Raw genomic sequence first — 18,130 nt, 5'->3', positions numbered from 1 at the left:
AGATGTGTCGTGCTGGGGCCTCGTCCTATCCTTGTAAAGACACAGAAGGTTCTTATTTCACATTTTATGTACCCTGCAATCCACGGTGGTTACACTCACCAACGTGGCTTCTGAGACTCCGCCAGGCCTTGGGCCGTGGAGCCCAGGGTGCCAGAGCACTGCTGGGGCAGAGAGGCTGAGGCCTCAACCAGTCTAGCAGGAGTCCTCTCACCATCCTCCCTACCGTCCTTCCTCCATCCTCCCCATCTTTCCCACCGTCCTCCCTCCATCCTCCCCATCCTTCCCACCATCCTCCCTCCATCCTCCCCATCCTCCCCACCCCTTGCCTGCACTGGGCCCTGCTCTGCAGAAAGCAGGGAAGACTGAAGCCCTCTGGCTGGGGCTGGCGCTAGTCCTGGTGCCCGGAGAGGAAGAGGAGCCTGCAGAACCATCCACCCAGCCCTGCTGGGGCTGAGCTGCACAATGCTGGGCTTGGCCTGCCCGACCATCCGGTTCCCACTCCCACCACCCTTCCTCTTCCTTCCTCTCCATCAAATTCGGGGAAAAGCAAAGTCCAGCTGCCAGGTGGCTCCCAGGTTCCAGAGGCAGGAGCCGAGAGCAGAGGTGCTGATGCCCATGGGATTAGCAGGATGTCCACGTGTCAGTCGTGGCCTGTGCACGTGGCCCGAGCGGGCTCTGGGCGTGCTGAGCAGTCTAGAGAAGCTCTTGTCCTCTCAGACACATCAGAGGGAAGGAGGCTTCAGCCTGCGGGGTGCGAGTCGGGCCAGACACACTCAACCTGGCAACGTTGGCACCATCACTCACCACAGGCCTTGGAGCGAGTTCTGCAAACCTTGCTGAGCCGACTTTCTTAGTCTACACGTGGGGCGGTGGAAGTCCCCTTCTCGTGGCTATTACAGAGATTACTCGAAATAAAACATGCAAACAAAGCTCTTTTGCAAGTGCGGCAGCCAGAGAAGAAGGAGGGCCGAGGTAATGGTACAGATGCCAGCAGGGACCAGCTCAGCAGGGCGGGGCCATGTGCTCGGGGCTCCCTGGGCTGCTGTTCCCCCCACCCCTCGGGCTGTCAGCAAGGGAAGCACACGATTAATCACTGTTTTGCTTAAAATATTGATTTTTATAAGTCACCCTTACGGGCTCGCATTTCTGGCCTATCTCTTAGCTGGCTTAGCAGGGCTTTTGGCTGGACCTGTCTTATCTCACTGTTCATTTACTCAGCCAAGGGATTCTCTGCTGTCCCTCGGGGAGAGCAAGTCACAATTATTTATCAGTCGACACAGTTGAGGCTGCTCATCTTCCAGCCCTGCTGGGAGGCATCTCCCGGGCGGCAGCTGGCGTCCCCGGGCTCTGGTGGGCCCTGAGTTCTTCCTGGCTGGTGTCCTTGGGCGGCGCGTCCCCGAGGGCGTTTATCTCCTCGCATCAGCGCCGCCCACGGTATCGGAGCCGTGTAAAGCTCCCCAAACGTCTGACCTCGGGTGCTGGGAAAGAGACGGAGGAAAACCCAGCAACCAAGGGCTTCTCTGCGCGTACCCGGAGGGGGGATGGGTGAAGTCACACCTAACGGGTGTGGTGTGCGCTGTCTGGGGGATGGGCACACTTGTAGCTCTGCCTCCGGTGGTGCAAACCAAAGCATTTGTACCCCTGTAATATTCTGAAATAAAAAAATAGGCAAGTTGTGAATGCAAAGGAAAAATTTTTGAGTGAAATTAAAAGTACTACTCCAGTGAACACACAAATAATATTAATAAGATAGCAAAACAGCCTAGTTTTGCTGATGTGGAGGAAGTCTGAGTGGTCTGGGCAGAGATCAAACCAGACGCAACATTCCCGTAAGCCAAGGCCTGGTGCACCGCAAGGCCCTGAGTCTGTGCAGTTCTGTGGGGCCGAGAGAGGAGAGGACGCTGCAGAGAAAAGTCTGAAGCCAGTAGGGGTTCATGCGACTGAGGACAGAGGCCATCTCCATGACATGCCAGCCGAGGAGACGCAGCAGGTGCTGACGGAGAGGCTGCAGCCAGTCGCCCGAAGACCTAGCTCAGGCCACTGGCAAAGGCAGCTGCTCTCAGCAACGGATTTTCAAAGTAGATGAGAAACAGCCTCATGCCGGGAAAAGAGGCCGTCAAGCGCTTTCATAGCTGGAGAGGAGAAGTCAGTGGCTCAAAGCTCCAAGGACAGGCTGAACCTCTGGTTGGGGGCTCATGCGGTTGGTGACTAAGTTAAAGCCAACGCTCACTTACCTTCCCAACAATCTTAGGGCTCTTAAGGATTAGGCTAAATATACTCTGCTTGTGCTCTATAAATGGAACAACAAAGCCTAGAAGACAGTGCATCTGTTTACAGCATGGTTTACTGAATATTTTAAATCCACTTTGAGACCTACTGCTTATAAAAAACAACTCCCTTCAAAACATTACTTCTCGTTGACAATGCTCCTGGTCACCTAAGAGCTTGGAAGGAAATGTACAAGGAGATTAATGTTTCGGGCCTGTTAACACAGCACCCATTCTGCAGCCTATGGGTCAAGGGTTAATTTTAACTTTCAAGTCTCATTATTTAAGAAATATTAAGGTTATTAAATATGAAATGTCTGATTTCCTTAAGTACTAAGTTTGACAGTTGATATCTCTGACATTTCACTTTGATACTTCTTGTTTTATTTTTATTGTGAAGGTGCATCCTCAGTCTTGCAAACATATGTTGTGGCTTGTGATTATCTGTCAAAAAATTTTTTAGAGAAATTTTGTGAAACCATGGATAAGTGAAAAAATTCTTGTTATTTTCAAATGTGAGTTCCGTCGTGGAACCAATGCAGTGCAGACAGCTTGAAATACCAAGGAAGTGTTTGGGAAGGATGTGGCTAATGAACGCTCAGTACATGGATGGTTTGAGAAGTTCTATTCTGGGCATTTTAATCTTGAAAATGAGCCACGTGGGTGACCTGAGACCAAGGTGGATAATGATGAGCTGAAAGCTGTAGTGGAAGCGAATCCATCTCAACCTCTGTGTGAGTTAGCAGCAAGGTTTGACGTTACTATTCCAACAATATTGGACCATTGGAAACAAATCAGCCAGGTAAAGAAGCTGGATAGGTGGGTTCCGCATGAAGTAAACCAGCATCAGAAGAGAAATGACCTCAAAGCTTGCCTATCTCTGCTGTCATGACATAAAGGTGAACCATTTCTATACCATATTGTTACATGTTATGAAAAATAGATTCTTTTTGATAATCACAAGCATTCCCACAATGGTTGGATGAAGATGAAGTGCCAAAACAGTCCAAAATCGAATATTCATCCAAAAAAGCTACTGGTGTTTGTCTGGTGGTCCAGCGCTGGTATTATCCACTACAGCTTCATGAAACCTGGTCAATCTATGACAGTGATGTCTGCTGTAACCAGTTGGATGAAATGATGAGGATGCTTGTGATTAAGCAGCCAAGACTGGTCAGTAGAGACAGGGCAGTCCTCTTGCAAGACAACACTTAACCACATGTCACACAAAGAATGCTGCTTGAACTACAGAGGCTGAGCTTGGAAACTCTCTGTCATCCACCATATTCACCTGAGCTTGCACCAACTGACTACCGCTTCTTCCAGGCTTTGGACTACTTCTTGCAGGGAAAAATATTCAATTTTCAACAAGCTGTGGAAAACACCTTTCACAATTTCATCGCCACTCGCTCTCCAGGCTTCTTTGCTGCTGGCATAAACAAGCTACCGCTATAAACAAGCTACGGCATTGCATGGTCTCCCTTGGTACGGCTGTGTGCACTGCCTGACGTCCCACTGTGTGGACACACCGTTGTTCGTGCGACCACTAGCCTTCTGCTGTTTCCAGTGCCTCATCACAATCCTTTATCTTCAGGCCTGGGAGAGTGGAAGGACCACGGGAGGGCGTATGCCAGATCCAGAGTTGTGAATTATGTTAAGATTTTTAAAACATGTTTCTAAATTTGTGTCCAGAACTGGTCAAACTAAGTTTCCACCATCCATAAAAATGGTGCCTACAAAACACTTCTTAGAAACCACACTTATTTGAGGAACTGAGGATTCTATTAAAAGAAAGACAGAAAAAAAAGCTTTACTGGAAAGGCTTGGAAACTTTCAAGCGCTTTCTTCTAATGCCTGGGAAGACGAGGCGGATTCTATGGGGAGGCGGCTCCCGTGAGGGGCTTCCCACGCTGAGCCGGGTGGACGAGCTCGGCCCTGTGTGCCCTGGAAACCCCTCTCCAGCATGGCCCCCCTGCAAACCCACCCCCACGTTCTCTGTGCGCTACCCGGGGGCCCCGTCGGCGGCTGCTCCCAGTCAGGGCGCCTGCCTCACCACCATTTCCGGTTGCACACGCGAGGTTGTGCACCACAGCACAGCTGCTGCTCTGTGCGGCACACGGGGCCCGGCCGGTCCTGGTGCCTGTGAGCTCCGTGGCTCACTGAACACCACACAGCCGTGGGTGCTAGTGTGCGTCACGGCTTTGACGGATTGAGAACGCATCACAGACGTTTCCTCTGGGGATGGTGGCCACAGCAGGGCTTCCACGAAAGGGGGGCTGCTGTGTTGACACTGTGGGATGGGCATCTGTCACCTGTGGACCCTGGCGCCCCACACTTACCCTCTGTGTCTGTCTCTTGCAGGTGGTTGCCACAACAGCCTTAAGCCGATCAGCAATGGTCCCACGATTGCCATTGCTGCCGCCGCCGCTGCCGCCATGGTTTCCGTGGACCCCGAGGGTCTCCGGGCCCCGTTACCCTCCAGCGTGCAGCCGTGCCACTTCCTGACCTTGGCACCCATCAAAATACCCCTGCGGACGGCCCCCTTCTCAGGTAGGCGCAGAGTGGGGCCTCTTCATGCCTCGTGCTGCTCCTAGCACCGCACTGTGACCAGCAGGCAGGGACAGTGGCCCCGGGTTTGCGGGACGTGGAAGCCCAGCTCCAGGGAGGGACGGTAGGTTGAGGTCAGACATGTTCTGCCCTAAAGCCAGGTCTAAAGTTGCTGTTGGAAGAAATGAGACTTCCCTTTACTAGCTGTCGGGGAGTCACCCGCGCAGAACACCCTGGCAGTGCGAGGACCGAGCACGTGTGATTTCCTCGTGTGGGGCGTGGGTGACACAAGGGCAGCGTGCGGGAGGAGCTTGGTGTCTGTGCACAGTGCTGGCCCCTTGCCGGCCCCGGGGGCTGGGCCCCCCCCCCCCACAGCAGGACTGAGGACCAGAGGTGTGGATGGCACAGAGACGGGGGGCCTGTAAAAGCAGTGGGCGGCTTTCTTTCCAGAAACTCCTCGGGCAGGGCCGGGCTGGCAGTCGGTCTGGTGTCCTGGGACGTGCCGGGGGCACTGGGGAAGGCTCAGGAGGAGGACTGCAGGCCCGGGGTCCTGGCCTGGCTGCAGCTCTGTTGTTGCCTGTGTTCATGGCCATACATGTCTGTCTGTCAACTGTGACCAGCATGCTGTGGCCCAGCCACCTGGTGAGGTGTTTGGCTTCTCCAGACAGCAACATCAATTTGGAATGACACAGAGTAAATCCTCAATTCTTGTGAAATGGCACCATTGTTTTAGTTTTAATTGTTCATGTAATATGGAAAACTTAAATGGAAATTCGGCAAAAGACAGTATCATTAATTGCTATATTATCAGTAACAGAAGACACATCACTAGATTGTCAAATGCAGACATATAAATATATATGTACTTGCTCATGGTAAAGAGACATAACCTAGTTTCGCTACTTTCCCATTTCTGGGCATGTTTTTGGTTTGTTGACTTTGTTTCTGGTAAATCTAACGTGGTCTTTGCCAGCACTGGGCCCTGGGCGCTGGCTGTTTCTGTGCTGGGCGGTGTGTTAAGTCGGCTGCCGTATCCTCAGGAGCAAAGTCTCACTTCTCTCTCCCGCGCCCACGTCTGTGCATCAGGGTGTGGGGAGAAAGCAAAACACTGATAATCTCAGTGTGGAACATAAATCAGAGGCGCATCAAGGTTTTGGTTAAAATTCATCATTCCATTGACATTTATTAAGGGTGACTTACTATTTTCCGGAAAATTAATCTTAGAACCAAAAACTGTCCCCCAGGGGTGGCTTCACTTTCCATGTCTCTTATATGATTGATAAAGTGACATAATAATTAGGCATCTTCTGATGTTTGCATTTGATAAAGTTCCGTAATCAAATTTGCCATAATGTGCGTTCGGCTAGAAAAAGACAAGCGTCAACATTATCTATCTTGTAGAATCCTGGAGAAACGGGCCGTCACCACGATGAAAGGGGCGTTACTCAAAAGGCAGCTGTTAACGCCGGCACTGACCGTCTGACCTGCAGCCCTGCTCTGCGGTAGAGGGCCGGGTCAGAGCTGAGGCACAGTCAGGGGGCCGAGTTGGACCAGTGACCGGGTCGGAGCTGTGAGCAGTTTGGCCAGTCCCAGGCCCTACCCGGGGGTGCCGGGTGAGGGGGCCGCTGGCGGTGGGACCACGGTGGTGTGGTCCTGGCGTCTCCTCGAGACCTTTGCAGAGGGCGGTGAGGCAGGCCAGGCCTGTAAGGAAACCTCCACAGACCCCAGGACTTTCTGAAAAGCGAGGCTTGAAGGCCACGGAGGGCTAGAGCCCCCCTGTCCGGGCCGTTCCAGGCTGTTTTCTCAGCCGCTGCCCCACGGAATGCCTGGGTTTGCGGCGTCTCCTGTTCTGTGTGCAGTCCCAGTGACGTCCAGGCAGCCGCTGGGACAGTCCTGACACCCCTTCCAACAGGGCACTGGGCAGGGGCAGAAGGACGCGGTGTCCGCGGGAGGCTGGGCTGGCGGAGGAGACCGGGCAGCGTCCACAGCACGTGGCTTGGACACCCTCGGGAAAACGCAGCTCGCTGGGGAGTTTGCTCACATTCACGTTGATTTTATGAAATCTGTGACCTTTAATTTATCTCCAGATGGATAATTCTGTTTTTATTCATAAAATAATTCCCATTTTACATAAATATGTTTGAGTATTTTGTTTATACCCATGGCGTGGCCGTGCAAGTCAGGGGCCCCCGTGGTTTGGGTTAGTGGCTCCCAGCTGGGGGTCCTTCCGCTGTGGGGGCGGGTTTTGGCAATGGCTGGAGACGGCGATTGGTGCCGTGGCTCGGGGGCTGCCGCTGGGACCTGGTGGGTGGAAGCCGGGGAGGGTCCCCCAATCCTGGAGCCCCCAGGACCACCCCATGGTGAAGACGTATCTGGCCCAGAACGTTGTAGAGCCTCCGTCAAGAAACCGTGGTTTCCGTTCCGGAAACTCCGCCTTCCACCCCGTGCAGACCTGTGTGGGAGCAGAATGAGCTCACCTGGGAGTCACTGTCCATTAGCTCAAGGGCCCGAGGGAAACGGGCTCGGTGCTGGGAAGAAGACAGGGCCGTACGGATGCACTTAATTACATGCCTCCTAGGAGACTCAGAAAGATGCCAGGTGGTATTTAAGGAGCCCCACGACCAGGTCCAGATTCATTCGAGACGAGGTTTCTCTTGCAGAGTGCTGTGGGCAGGTGCAGCACGGTGGGCGCTACTGCCGAACGTCCACAGCGCAGAGGTGTCCCCACGGCCCTGCTGCCCTTGGTCTGGTCACAAGCCTGCCCGCTTTCCGGGCTGTGAGTCACCCTCAGTGTGTGTGGGGGGTGTCTGTCTGCGCCTCTGTGTCCCCGCCCCGCCTGCTGCAGGCTCACATTCGCTGAGCCATCGCCACGTGCGCCCAACCCAGCCAGTCCCCGCAGCCAGGGCCCCTCCCCATGTTGCAGGTGGATGTGCCGAGCACCTGCGTGCTCCGACTTGGAGGGCACGGTGGGGCAGGTGCAGATGCAGGACTCGGTTACCTGGAGATGCTGTTGCCCGGCAACATGGTGCCTGCCCGCCCTCTGCCCTCCTCCCCCCCACCCACGTGAACTCCTGCAGAGCCTGTCCCTGTTCAGTTTCTTCAAGTGGCTTCGCCTTGTGTCCAGCTTTTCCTTCAAGCTTCAGCCGGGTGTGACGCCACCTGTAGTCCCGGCTACTCAGGAGGCTGAGGCGGGAGGATGGCTTGAGCCCAGGAGTTCAAGACCAGCCTGGGCAACGTAGCGAGTACCACCCCCGCTCCGCTGCAATCTCAATTAAAATAATTTTAAAAGAGACTTTTCAGGTTAAAGAAGGAAGGCTTGGGATGGGGAGGGAAAGCGTCTTATATCCTGTTTATTGCTTAGTTTGTTGGAAGAACGTGCCACCCACCAAGGGCAGAATGAAGGAAACGGAGAAGGACTTGCTGAGGGGCACAGCGGTCTCCAGGGCTGCGTGGCCCCGCCCGTGGCCACTCGGCAGCTGCCGTGCTCGGCCTTCGTGCCTGGGAGGGGGACGGGCCATGCTCCTGGGGAGGGTTGTGTGGCCGGAGCTCTGGCACCCGCCCTGTGGGATGGAATGCGTGATGCGGTTCTTCTTTTAAGAATGATGGTATTTATTTTTAAAACTTGGCCCACCATTTCTTCAGCAAGCAAGTGAGAAAGGTAACATGGGAGTGAGTAGCTTTGGTCTCTAGTAGAGCAGATTATAATACTATCAAATACAAATATTAAAAACTACCATCTGCCTTGGAAGCCATTTGCCACCTGTTCTTCTGCTTCCAGAACTATTTAATGGTTTAAATCTAACATTTTGTCCTGCCACAGAACAGCTGGGAAGTGACTGTTTTTTTGTTCTCTCGGTGACTTGCCAGCCGAGCTCCGCAGCACGTCAGACGGTCCCCGCCAGGGCTGCGCGCGCAGCTTCGTGTGGCCACGCGCCCTCATTAGCGGGCTCCGTGACAACCGTCCTCCAGCCTTTCGGGGATGAAGTCTGGTCTTTTTTTAATCATCCAGGCATTGCTTCCTCCTCCACGATAATAAAAAAATGTCATAATGCATATTAACATTTTAAAGATTTTCAGAGACAAAAATACTGTAACGACATAATTACTTACACCCCAAAATGCCTGAAACGCAGCCGGCTGCTGGGAGGAAGACACACGTGTTTCTAATGGAGGGATTGTGCCGCCTTCAGTAGAAAAAAATATTGGATTTAAACAAATGGAAAACCTTTGCATAGTTAACTATCCGTGGTAAGTGAATTTATATTAAGAATGCTCATGAAAAGCCCTGACTTAAGCCTTATAGAAGGTATCTGGGTAGCAAAAACATTTGTATCCTGTTAATATTTTGAAATAAAACAAAGAAGGCGACTGAGAATACCCGGGCTACACTGTTGCACGCAGGGTGTCAGGTGCAGAATGGCCGAATGGACGCCCGCTGCTGCTGGTGGGGTCCGAGGGGGGTCCCTGCCCCCACTGCCGCGCTCCACTCCTGCCGCCTTCCCGGAGAATCGCCAGGCGGTTTATCCCCATCAGCTGTTCCTACAGGTAGCGCCAAGTCGCTCTTTCTTTGAGGGGAGACTTTGGAGGCGTCACGCACACAGAAGCGCCGGTCGGTTTAGGTCAAGTGTAGAGAATGCTAATGCGGTGCGCATCGGGTGCCTCCCCCAGCCTGAGACGGAGAGGCTCCCAGCACCCCAGCCCCCCCGGGGGTCACTGCTCTCCGAATGTGCGTCTGTCCTTCCTTTGCTGTTCTGGAAAAATGTGCTTCCCTCATGCGTGTGCATCATCTGTGGGAGCATGATACATCATTTACGCTCCTCCGAATCTTACGTGAGAGTAAACACAGTTTGTGCATTCTTCAGTCGCTACCTTTTTGCTCAAATAACGTCTTTCCTTAAGAGTCATCCCCACCGATGTTTGTCTCGTCCCCTCTGCCACGGGGGACATCGGGCAGCTTCCTCAAAGGTCAGGCACGGTTGTCACCTCCTCCTCCCTTCCGAAGCACTTTCCTCTGCCGGAGTCCCCCCTGGGGGTCCCTGCAGCCCTGGGCCCCTCCCTCTGCTCCGTCTCACCTGTCCTCATCCCAGGTAATAACTCGCGCCAACTTCATCTTCTGCCTCTGCTCCCCCGAGCTGTGGCCGACGGACGCGATTTCTCACTGGTACCTGCACCTCCTAATGCACATCTCAAGCCTCACTTTTCTATAACAAAGTATTGATTTTCCAGCGCATGATTCTGTTCATTAAAGACAAACAGAAAGTCTTTTCTCCTGTGATTTCCAGGAAAACCTGTTCCCTGTCCCCCAGTTCGTACCACGCTGCCCTGTGGCTGGAACCTAACAGCCAGGGGTCATCTCGGACCCCTCCTTTTGCCTGACAGCCCCGCCCGGTCCCTCAGCACCGCCATCCTCCTTCCCGCCAACACCGAGTCCTCAGGGCCTCCGGCCCTGCCACACTGCCATGTCCGTCCGCACTGACATTCTCCGCCCCTCTCTGCCCTGTGAGCCATTTCCCACAGAGCAGCCAGCCCAGCCCTTCCCCTGCTTAAAACCCCAACGGTTGCCTCCCACGCAGCTGAGGACAAACCCCAGACTTCTCCCGAGTCTCCGGACGCTGTTGCATGGCCCTGCCTGCCTGCCCACACCCAGCTGCTCTGCCTGTGCTCACCGAGCCTCAGCCCTGCTGGCCCGCTGGCGTCTCCATCGGTGCCTCAGGGCCTTTGCACGGCAGTTCCCTCCTCCTCGAGTGCCTCCTCCCTCCTCCCAGCACCGTTCCTGGTTGTCTGTTCCTCCCCCATTCAGGCCTCAGCTCCCAGGAGTGGCCCGAGTCCTCCCCTTCTACAGTGCCCTCGGGATAAACTCCTCCTCATGACCTGTGTACTCGCTCTGTAGCACGCATCAGTGCCCGGAATCATCTCTGGTGTCTATTTCTGGCTTAGTTTCTCTCCTTCCACCGAAATGTTAGATCCACAGGGCAGGGCCCCCCATGTCTCGCTCCCTGCGCTTGGGACAAAGCCATCCCGTTGCTCTCTGCTGCGCGGAGAACGGCCTGTACATGTTGCGGCGGTCAGTGAGCTCTCAGGCTTGTGGGTGGTCCTCCCTGACGTTTCGGGGTGCTGGTCAGCTCTGCGCTCCGCTCTCTGTAAGACAGCGAGGAGACGACTGCCCCCGTCTGAGTCGGATCTCCCTGCAGCCCACCCCACCCCAGCCCCGTCCTAACAAACAGTCCAGGTCAGGACAGCGGGAGACCAGCTGTGCCCCGCAGGGTCTCCTCCGCCGTGGGGAGCCGCCTCGACCCCCAGTCCAGAGGGTCGCCCGCTCCTCACTGGTCAGAGTGGCGGACCCGGCACCCCAGGCAGAGAGGGGGGCTGTTCTGCAAAGGACTTCACAGCAGTGGTCATGCCCCAGACACCACGTTCTTGCAGGATTTGAATTCTCTGGAATCCAAAACTTGCAAACCAAGAGGCCCGTGGACCTGATGTAGCCAATCCCGTCACTAAAGCTGGAGACAGTGCCAAGGGCCAGCCACGGCAGACTCGCCTGCGTCCCAGCACCGCTGAGGGCAGAGGGAGGCCAGGACCCAGCTCCCCCTGTCCAGGCATTTCCAGGATTTCTGTCCCACGCGCCGCCATCCCTCCTGCCCATGTGCGCGGGCAGAGCCGCCATGCTGAGGTCCGTGGCCGTGACTGCACCGTGGCCGGGCTGCCGGCGCCGAAGGGATGTTGGGTGAGTCCAGCTCTGCTGGTTGGGGGGACGCAGGCCGGAAGCCCACAGGAGGCTGGGTTTGCACTGCATGGAGGGTCTTCGCCGGGCGTCTGCGCCCAGCCCCGCGGAGGAGGGAGCGAGGCCTCGGTCACACGCACCCTGCGTGGTGCCACCCTGCGTGGGTCCTCGTCATCTTCCAGCAGGGGCCGATTTTAGAAGAGACCCTGGAGGACCGTGAGAAACAGGTTGGTCTGCAGACTGGGGGCCGGGGACCCCCGTGTGGCTTTGACGGGAAACTGTGCAAGGAGGCTGGTGGCTGGGTTGGGTCCCGCTCTGTCCCCACAGGTGCACTGCACATACTCGCCGTGGCCAGAGCAGCTGGCCGTGTCCCTGGCAGGACCCCTCATTTATGTGTGGTAACAGCCCTGTTGGAAATAGGACCCGTGACTGGTGGCGTCAGGGGCAGCAACAGGGACATCTGGTGAGGACACGGCGGAGGAGGGGAGCCGTGAGGGCAGTCGCTGGAGACGGCGGGTCAGGGGCTCACACAGGAGCTGAGGGGTCCCAGCTCTCGAGCAGACCCCTGTGCTGCAGAGATAAGGTCAAGGCGTGCGGGAGCCTGTGCGTGGCCGGGACACGCAGGCCTGTGTGCGCCCAGTGGCTGGGGGGAGGGGCTGACGGTCCCTCTCGGTGCTGAACACTCTAGAACCCGCGTGGGCATTGCTTTGAGCAAACATCCCAGAGGCCACACGCTAACCCCATGTGTGGAACACTCCACGGCGGTCCTCAGAGAGGTACACGTGGAATTACCGTGTGGTCCCGTGATTGGAAGCGGGGCCTTGAACAGACCCCTGGACCCCGAGTTCACAGCCGTGTCACCCACCACGGCCAGCGGGTGGGTGTGATCCGAGCGTCGCTGCTGGTGGTTGGATGAGCAGGATGAGGAAATTCCCGCACACACCACGACATTGGCAAACCCCAAGGACACGAGACTAGGTGAAATCAGCCGTCACAACGACAAATCTGCGAGAGTCCACTTACGCGGGTCCCCAGGAGAGTCAAATCCACAGGGACAGACAGCGGACGGCGGGTGCCGGGGGCTGGGGAGGTGGGAGGTGTTGGTGTTCAACGGCTCGGCGTGCTGGGTCCCTGCGGCCGGCCGCGGGGGACGCCCGTCTTCTCCGGGCTCCAGCTGGTCCTCATGTGTGAGGAGGGAGGCGTGTTCTCACGTGCACACGGAGGAAATCTGTTCTAGGGAATTTGGAATGTGCCAGAAAAACAGTGTTAAGTAAGAGGCAGTGACATGTCGCGTGGTTATGCCCTTCGCTGAGGGCTGAGTTCCTGCATCTCCTCTGACACGGCTCCGGAACAGTCTTTCCAGCACCATTAGCCGTCTGGAGCGCCGTGGAAACCCAGGCGGGAGGGAGGAGGCCTGTGCACGGTGGGAGCAGCTGGCGCAGCACATGCCGTCCTGGAGGCAGCTGGGGGGCTCCGCGGGGCCAGGGGAGGCAGAGTGCCCAGGGCTGGCTGGGGCCGGCTGTCACTGCGGGACATGGCATCTGGGGTGGCAGGGAGGGTTGTCCTGAGCTGGGACAGGCGTGTGCGGGGCAAAGCAGGGGAGGAGCAGCTGAAGGGAGAAGGAGCCGGCAGGGAGTCAGGACTTGCTCCGGGCACAGGCGGGCAGCCCCGTGAGGCTGGGGTCAGGGCCCAGCAGAGGGATAAACGACCCAGCCGTCGGGGGCCACGGCTGAGGACCAAGAGCTGAGGAGGTGGCCATGTGACGTCTGGAACGCTTTGCTGCCACCATGTTTTCCTGGAATTTTTTGGTGCCCTGAGAGGGGGACCCTGCTTGAGAGGTGCGTGGGGCTCCCTGGCACAGAGCCGTTTCCCGCGGGCGTGGTGATGCCCAGACCAGCTGCATAGCCGGCGGCGTCCACTCTCCCAGGCAGGAGCCTCGTGGGGCACCGTGGGACGTGGAGCCCAGTGCTGCGGTGACACGTGAGCGCTGGCCAGAGCGGGTCAGGGTGCCGGGCTCCCCTCGTGCCACCCTGGGCGTGAGAAAGGGAATGTGGGCTTGGGAGGCCGTCCGGCCGGGACAGGGGCACGTGCTGCCCGGTGCTCTGAGCTCGTTGTCGGGTCGGGCAGAGCCGCTCGCCCCTGCGAGGTCAGATGAAGGCACCAGCCCCGCTCAGGGGAGCAGGGGAAGGTGGTGCCTCGGGATGCAGGGGGGGTGGCAGCTGCCACTCTGTGCCCGTCCGCCCTGTTCCCTGCCGCGGCTGGCGACCGGCTCTGCTCCAGCCCAGGTCACGGTAACAGCTGTGACTCGATCCCCACCGAGTGTGTCTCCTTGGGCCTCCCCAGACTAGGCCCTACGGGCCGTCTTTCCCTTTGGGAAGTCTGACGTGATTGAGCGTAAGTGCTCACTTAGGAAAAGAAGCAGAAAAGCATAAATAATAAACTTAAAGTTGCCCGTCATTCCTCCGCCTCAGGTGCCCACCTGCAGGCCTTTCAAGCGTCCCCGGTCAGCACAGGCCACGTGTGAGGAGCAGATTCGCTGCGTGTGCAGGCGGCTCCCACGTCAGCCACTTGCTGTTGCATTTTCCTTCTTTGAAATCATGACCCGCTGGCTGCTAGAGGAAGCCCTGTGCAGCCTGGTGGTTTTCCCTGGACTGTCTCTAGAATGATCTACAGGGGAGCAGGGTGGGCTCCACCAGCAGCGGTCGGGCTGCACGCAGGACACACCTGTTTGATTCGGGGGACCCCTGCCCTGGCCGACTGCACCTCCTGTTTGCCACGTGAGTACAGCCGTGCCGCTGTCTGTCCCCGGGCAGCCCGGCCTGCGAGGACAGTGTTTGCTCAGGTGTTCTGTGCGACCCCGGCAGGTGTGTGCTGTGTTCTGTGCGTGGCTGTTCTGTGCAACCCCGGCAGGTGTGTGCTGTGTTCTGTGCGTGGCGCCTGTTTGCTGGGAGGAGACGGATGTGAGCTGTTCTGTGTGAGCACAGGTGTCGTTTTGTGTCCCCAGGCTCTCATTGCCTGGCCGAGCATCTTTGCCTCCCTTCAGGGATTTGAAAAGGAGGCACCCCCCCCCCCTCACTACAGACAAGGTGGGGGCAGGGTGGAGCCGAGGGGGCTTCTGCAGGGCGTGTGCCCGGCGGGTGACAGTTCAGTCCTGCTGGGGACACGGGCAGAGGGTGTGTTTTTCAGGGCGTCCATTCAAGGATCAAAGAGGCCGGGTTCTTTTCCACCAACTCCCACCTGCGTCTGGTCCTGGGCAGCTTCTAGATCCCTGGTGTTTCTGCCGCCTGCGCTGGGCCAAGGCTGCCCCTCAGCCAGGTGCAGCTGGGCCGAGAGAGTCTTCGGTGGCCACAGGAAAGGGCCACTGGGGTGCATGAGTGCCATGTGTGGCTGATGGCAGGTGGAACGTGGCTGCCCTTGCTGCCAAGCTGGGGCAGTGGTAGAAAGAGATCAGCCCCACCCCTCATCTGGCCCGCCGGCCTCCCGGACTCCACCACCGGGTCTCAGCCCAGCCAGGGCGGCCCCCGCCCAGCACCCACCACGCTTGGCACTTTTGGAGTCTCTCGGGGCCAGGCCTTCCTCCCCGGTGCTGCCGGCCAGCCGGCTCATCCGCTGACACTTGGTTGTGTCCCCGTCAGGGTCGGTGCACACCGCTGTCCCCAGCCAGGCCGAGAGCCACTCGGTGTAACCCTCTCCAGCCCAGCCTGGCACCTGGGGACGCCAGCTGTCCCCGGCTTAGGTCCTCCCGAGGTCCCAGCACTTCGACCTGTTCACCGGGAACCTGCACCGTCTCCTCCCTGGGGCCCAGCCTGGGTCTGCTCTGGTGCTGCCGCCTCCCGGGAGCTCTTTCTTCCTGTGCTCCGGCCCTTTGCTTGTGCCTGGTGCGTGGGCAGCTCGAGCGATGGCTCCGTCCTGAGCAAAGGTGACAGTGCCGTCCCCCTGCCCCCAGTGGCAGGGTGGAGGAGGCAGCCTCCCTGAGGCCCAAGCTCCTGTGGTGCCCTGGCCAGCCTCACCGCGGCCGCAGCCCCACACCAGGAGCCCCCGGCTCCTGCAAGGTGGCCCTCGAGCACACCCATGCGGTGCCCCTCCTGCCAGCTCAGGGCCCGACCCCACCAGCTCTCTCGGGACCAAGCATGTAGCCCCTGGGCAGAGACCCCTCAGAAGGTCCTACTGCTGTCTGGGCCACCACTGCTGAAGTGGCTGGAGGACCTATGTCCTGCGTGGCTTGGCTTCCAGGGGAGCGTGGTGAGCTGGTGACGTGGCCACGTTTCGTGTTCCTGCTCCTGCCCTCGGAGAGCCACCTTCACCCTGGTGAGAGCGCCCTGGACAGGAGGCCCGAGGGGGCGAAGCTGACGCACCTTCCAGGGACGAGACTGTGGGCACCTAGGAAGCTCATGCCCTTAAACCTCTCCCAGTCTTTTTTAAAAAATATTATTTTAAACCTATTAACAAGCTATGATGTCGGCTGCTATTCCCCTCAGTAATTAATCACAGGCAAACTCAAACAGTTCCAGAGAGGCTCAGCCTGGTGACACCCGAGAGACTAAGTGCCGAAATTAATGTCACTCCCGCAGACGCCTTGCATTTGACTCTTTAATTATGTTCTGCCAACGCTTTGTCCAGGGTGCGGTGGGGTCACGGTTCCCCCCTCTGCACGCTGGTGGTGGTGGCAGTGGCAATTATGCCAACAAGACCCTGTCAGGAGCTGGGGAGGTCCCTCAGGCTGTCATCAGCAGGGTCCGTCCCCAGACGTCCCTGGTGTCTTGGCAGGAGCAGTGGCAGAGGCTGTTTAGTGGCCTCTCGTCCCCGGCCCCCCGTCTCTCACGCGCAGGGCGCAGGGCTGGCTGGCGGAGCAGCAGGACAGGACGAGCCCCAGCTGCAGTTTCCACCTCTGCTTGCCTGACACTTGCTGCCGCCCCACCGGCCAGTGCAGTCCAGCCGCCAAACCCAGGGCCAGCACCGGGGACGTCCAAAGGGCGTGAGCAGGTTGGAGGCCATTAACGCAGCGCCCTCCTTGGGAGTCTGGCTCGCTGGTGCAAGCCCACACAGTGGCATGGGAGTCACTATAGACAGTTAAAACTAAATAGTCTTAAATAAATCATAATGTAAATAAAGCACTTAAACCTCTCACTCTTCCACAAATGATGAGTTTCTTTCACAGAGTCGTCACCTGCTTCTGCGTCATACCGGACATAATGTCCTTGTGTCCTTGTGTCCTCAGTGCACGAGACCTCACTCCGCTCAGCGACCACTTTTGCGTTTTTGTTTTTGAGGGTGTTAATGGTCATGTTCTGTCCTGTAGGCACCACCGATCTTCTAGTTTTGTCCATAAACTGATTCTACAAGTTAATAAATAAGTAAAATAAATAAGTAAATAAATAAGCACAGGTTGAGCGTCCCTAATCCAAAAATCAAAAATCTGAAATACTCCAGTGGGCACTTCCTTTGCGTGTCGTCTTGTCACTCACAAAAGTTTTAGGTTCTGGAGCAGTTCCTGTTTCAGAGTCTCAGATTAGGGATGCCCAGCTGGTGTGCATTTCTGCAAATATTTTGAAATCCGGAAGAGATCTGACATTTGAAACACCTGTGGTCCCAAGACGAAAGTAAGAGACACTCAACCCGCACATGGTCAATGCTGTGATCACGTGATCACGCAGACGTTACAGTGACAGCCTCAGCTCCGATACAATGTTTTAACGTCAGGGGCAAACGAATTGCTTCACTCATCTCTAATTGCTCAAATCACCCGCTCTTCAGCTCCTGTAAGGATCCGCTCGCGACTTTCTTACGCATTTTTGTTTGCTTGTCCTGCCGTTCCTCATTTTCTTCCTCTTACAAATCTCCAGTAAGCTGTTTCCAAATTCTCCACTGTGCTTTTCTGTTCTATTTCTCTTCTTTTCCCCAGAGGCCCCTCCCTGGTCAAAGCATCCGTCTTCCTATTCCTGTGCTCCTGGCGGCTTCTCCCCGCGGCTGGGACGCTGGGGCTCATGTCACTACTCCGCTGGCTCCTAGCCCCTCGTCCCCAAATTCATCATCTGCTTTCCCAGTTCATGCTGCACTTGCGGAGCACGCTCTGAAATAATGTCCCAGGAGAAGATATTTCTGATTCCTCTACTGTTGAAATTTCTGATCTTTGCTTCAAACTTGATGGATAGATTGTCAAGTTGTACAATATTAGCCTGAATTGTTTTCCCTCAGAGTTTTAAAGAAAACGCTCTACCGTCTTCTAAAATCTGAACCCGCAAAGAGAAAGACCCACTGGAGTTTGTGTGACTCTATAGGTGATGAGTTGTGCTTTCTGTTTGTAAAAATACTGTGTAATGGTGTTCTTTTATCTCTGATGTTCAGCGGTTTTCTAATGATATCCAGATATTTTTTAATGTGAGTTCTGTGGAAGACTCTGTGGGCATTTTCAACCCAAAGATTTTTATGCACAGAGACAAGGAGACGTGCGGTTAATAGACGCCGTGTCATGTTTCCCGCGGTGCCACCCCTCGCCTTGCGTACCGTACAGGTACCGACTGCGTGTCCCGCGTACCGTACGGGTACCACACTGTGTGTCCCGCGTACCGTACAGGTACCCACTGCGTGTCCCGCG

The 18,130-nt window shown here is 56.5% G+C and overlaps 1 protein-coding gene across 1 annotated transcript in view; it reads left to right on the top strand.

Annotated features, from left to right (window-relative positions):
- TCERG1L (transcription elongation regulator 1 like) overlaps positions 1-18,130 on the top strand; it is a 127,583-nt gene that overhangs the window by 20,524 nt on the left and 88,929 nt on the right. Inside the window, 1 exon segment of the mRNA XM_069460561.1 lies at positions 4,629-4,817. Coding sequence (XP_069316662.1) covers positions 4,629-4,817 — 189 coding nt within the window.

This window comes from Eulemur rufifrons, chromosome 28 (assembly GCF_041146395.1).
Source record: "Eulemur rufifrons isolate Redbay chromosome 28, OSU_ERuf_1, whole genome shotgun sequence".
NCBI lineage: Eukaryota > Metazoa > Chordata > Mammalia > Primates > Lemuridae > Eulemur > Eulemur rufifrons.
This window is presented reverse-complemented; position numbering and strand designations above follow the sequence as displayed.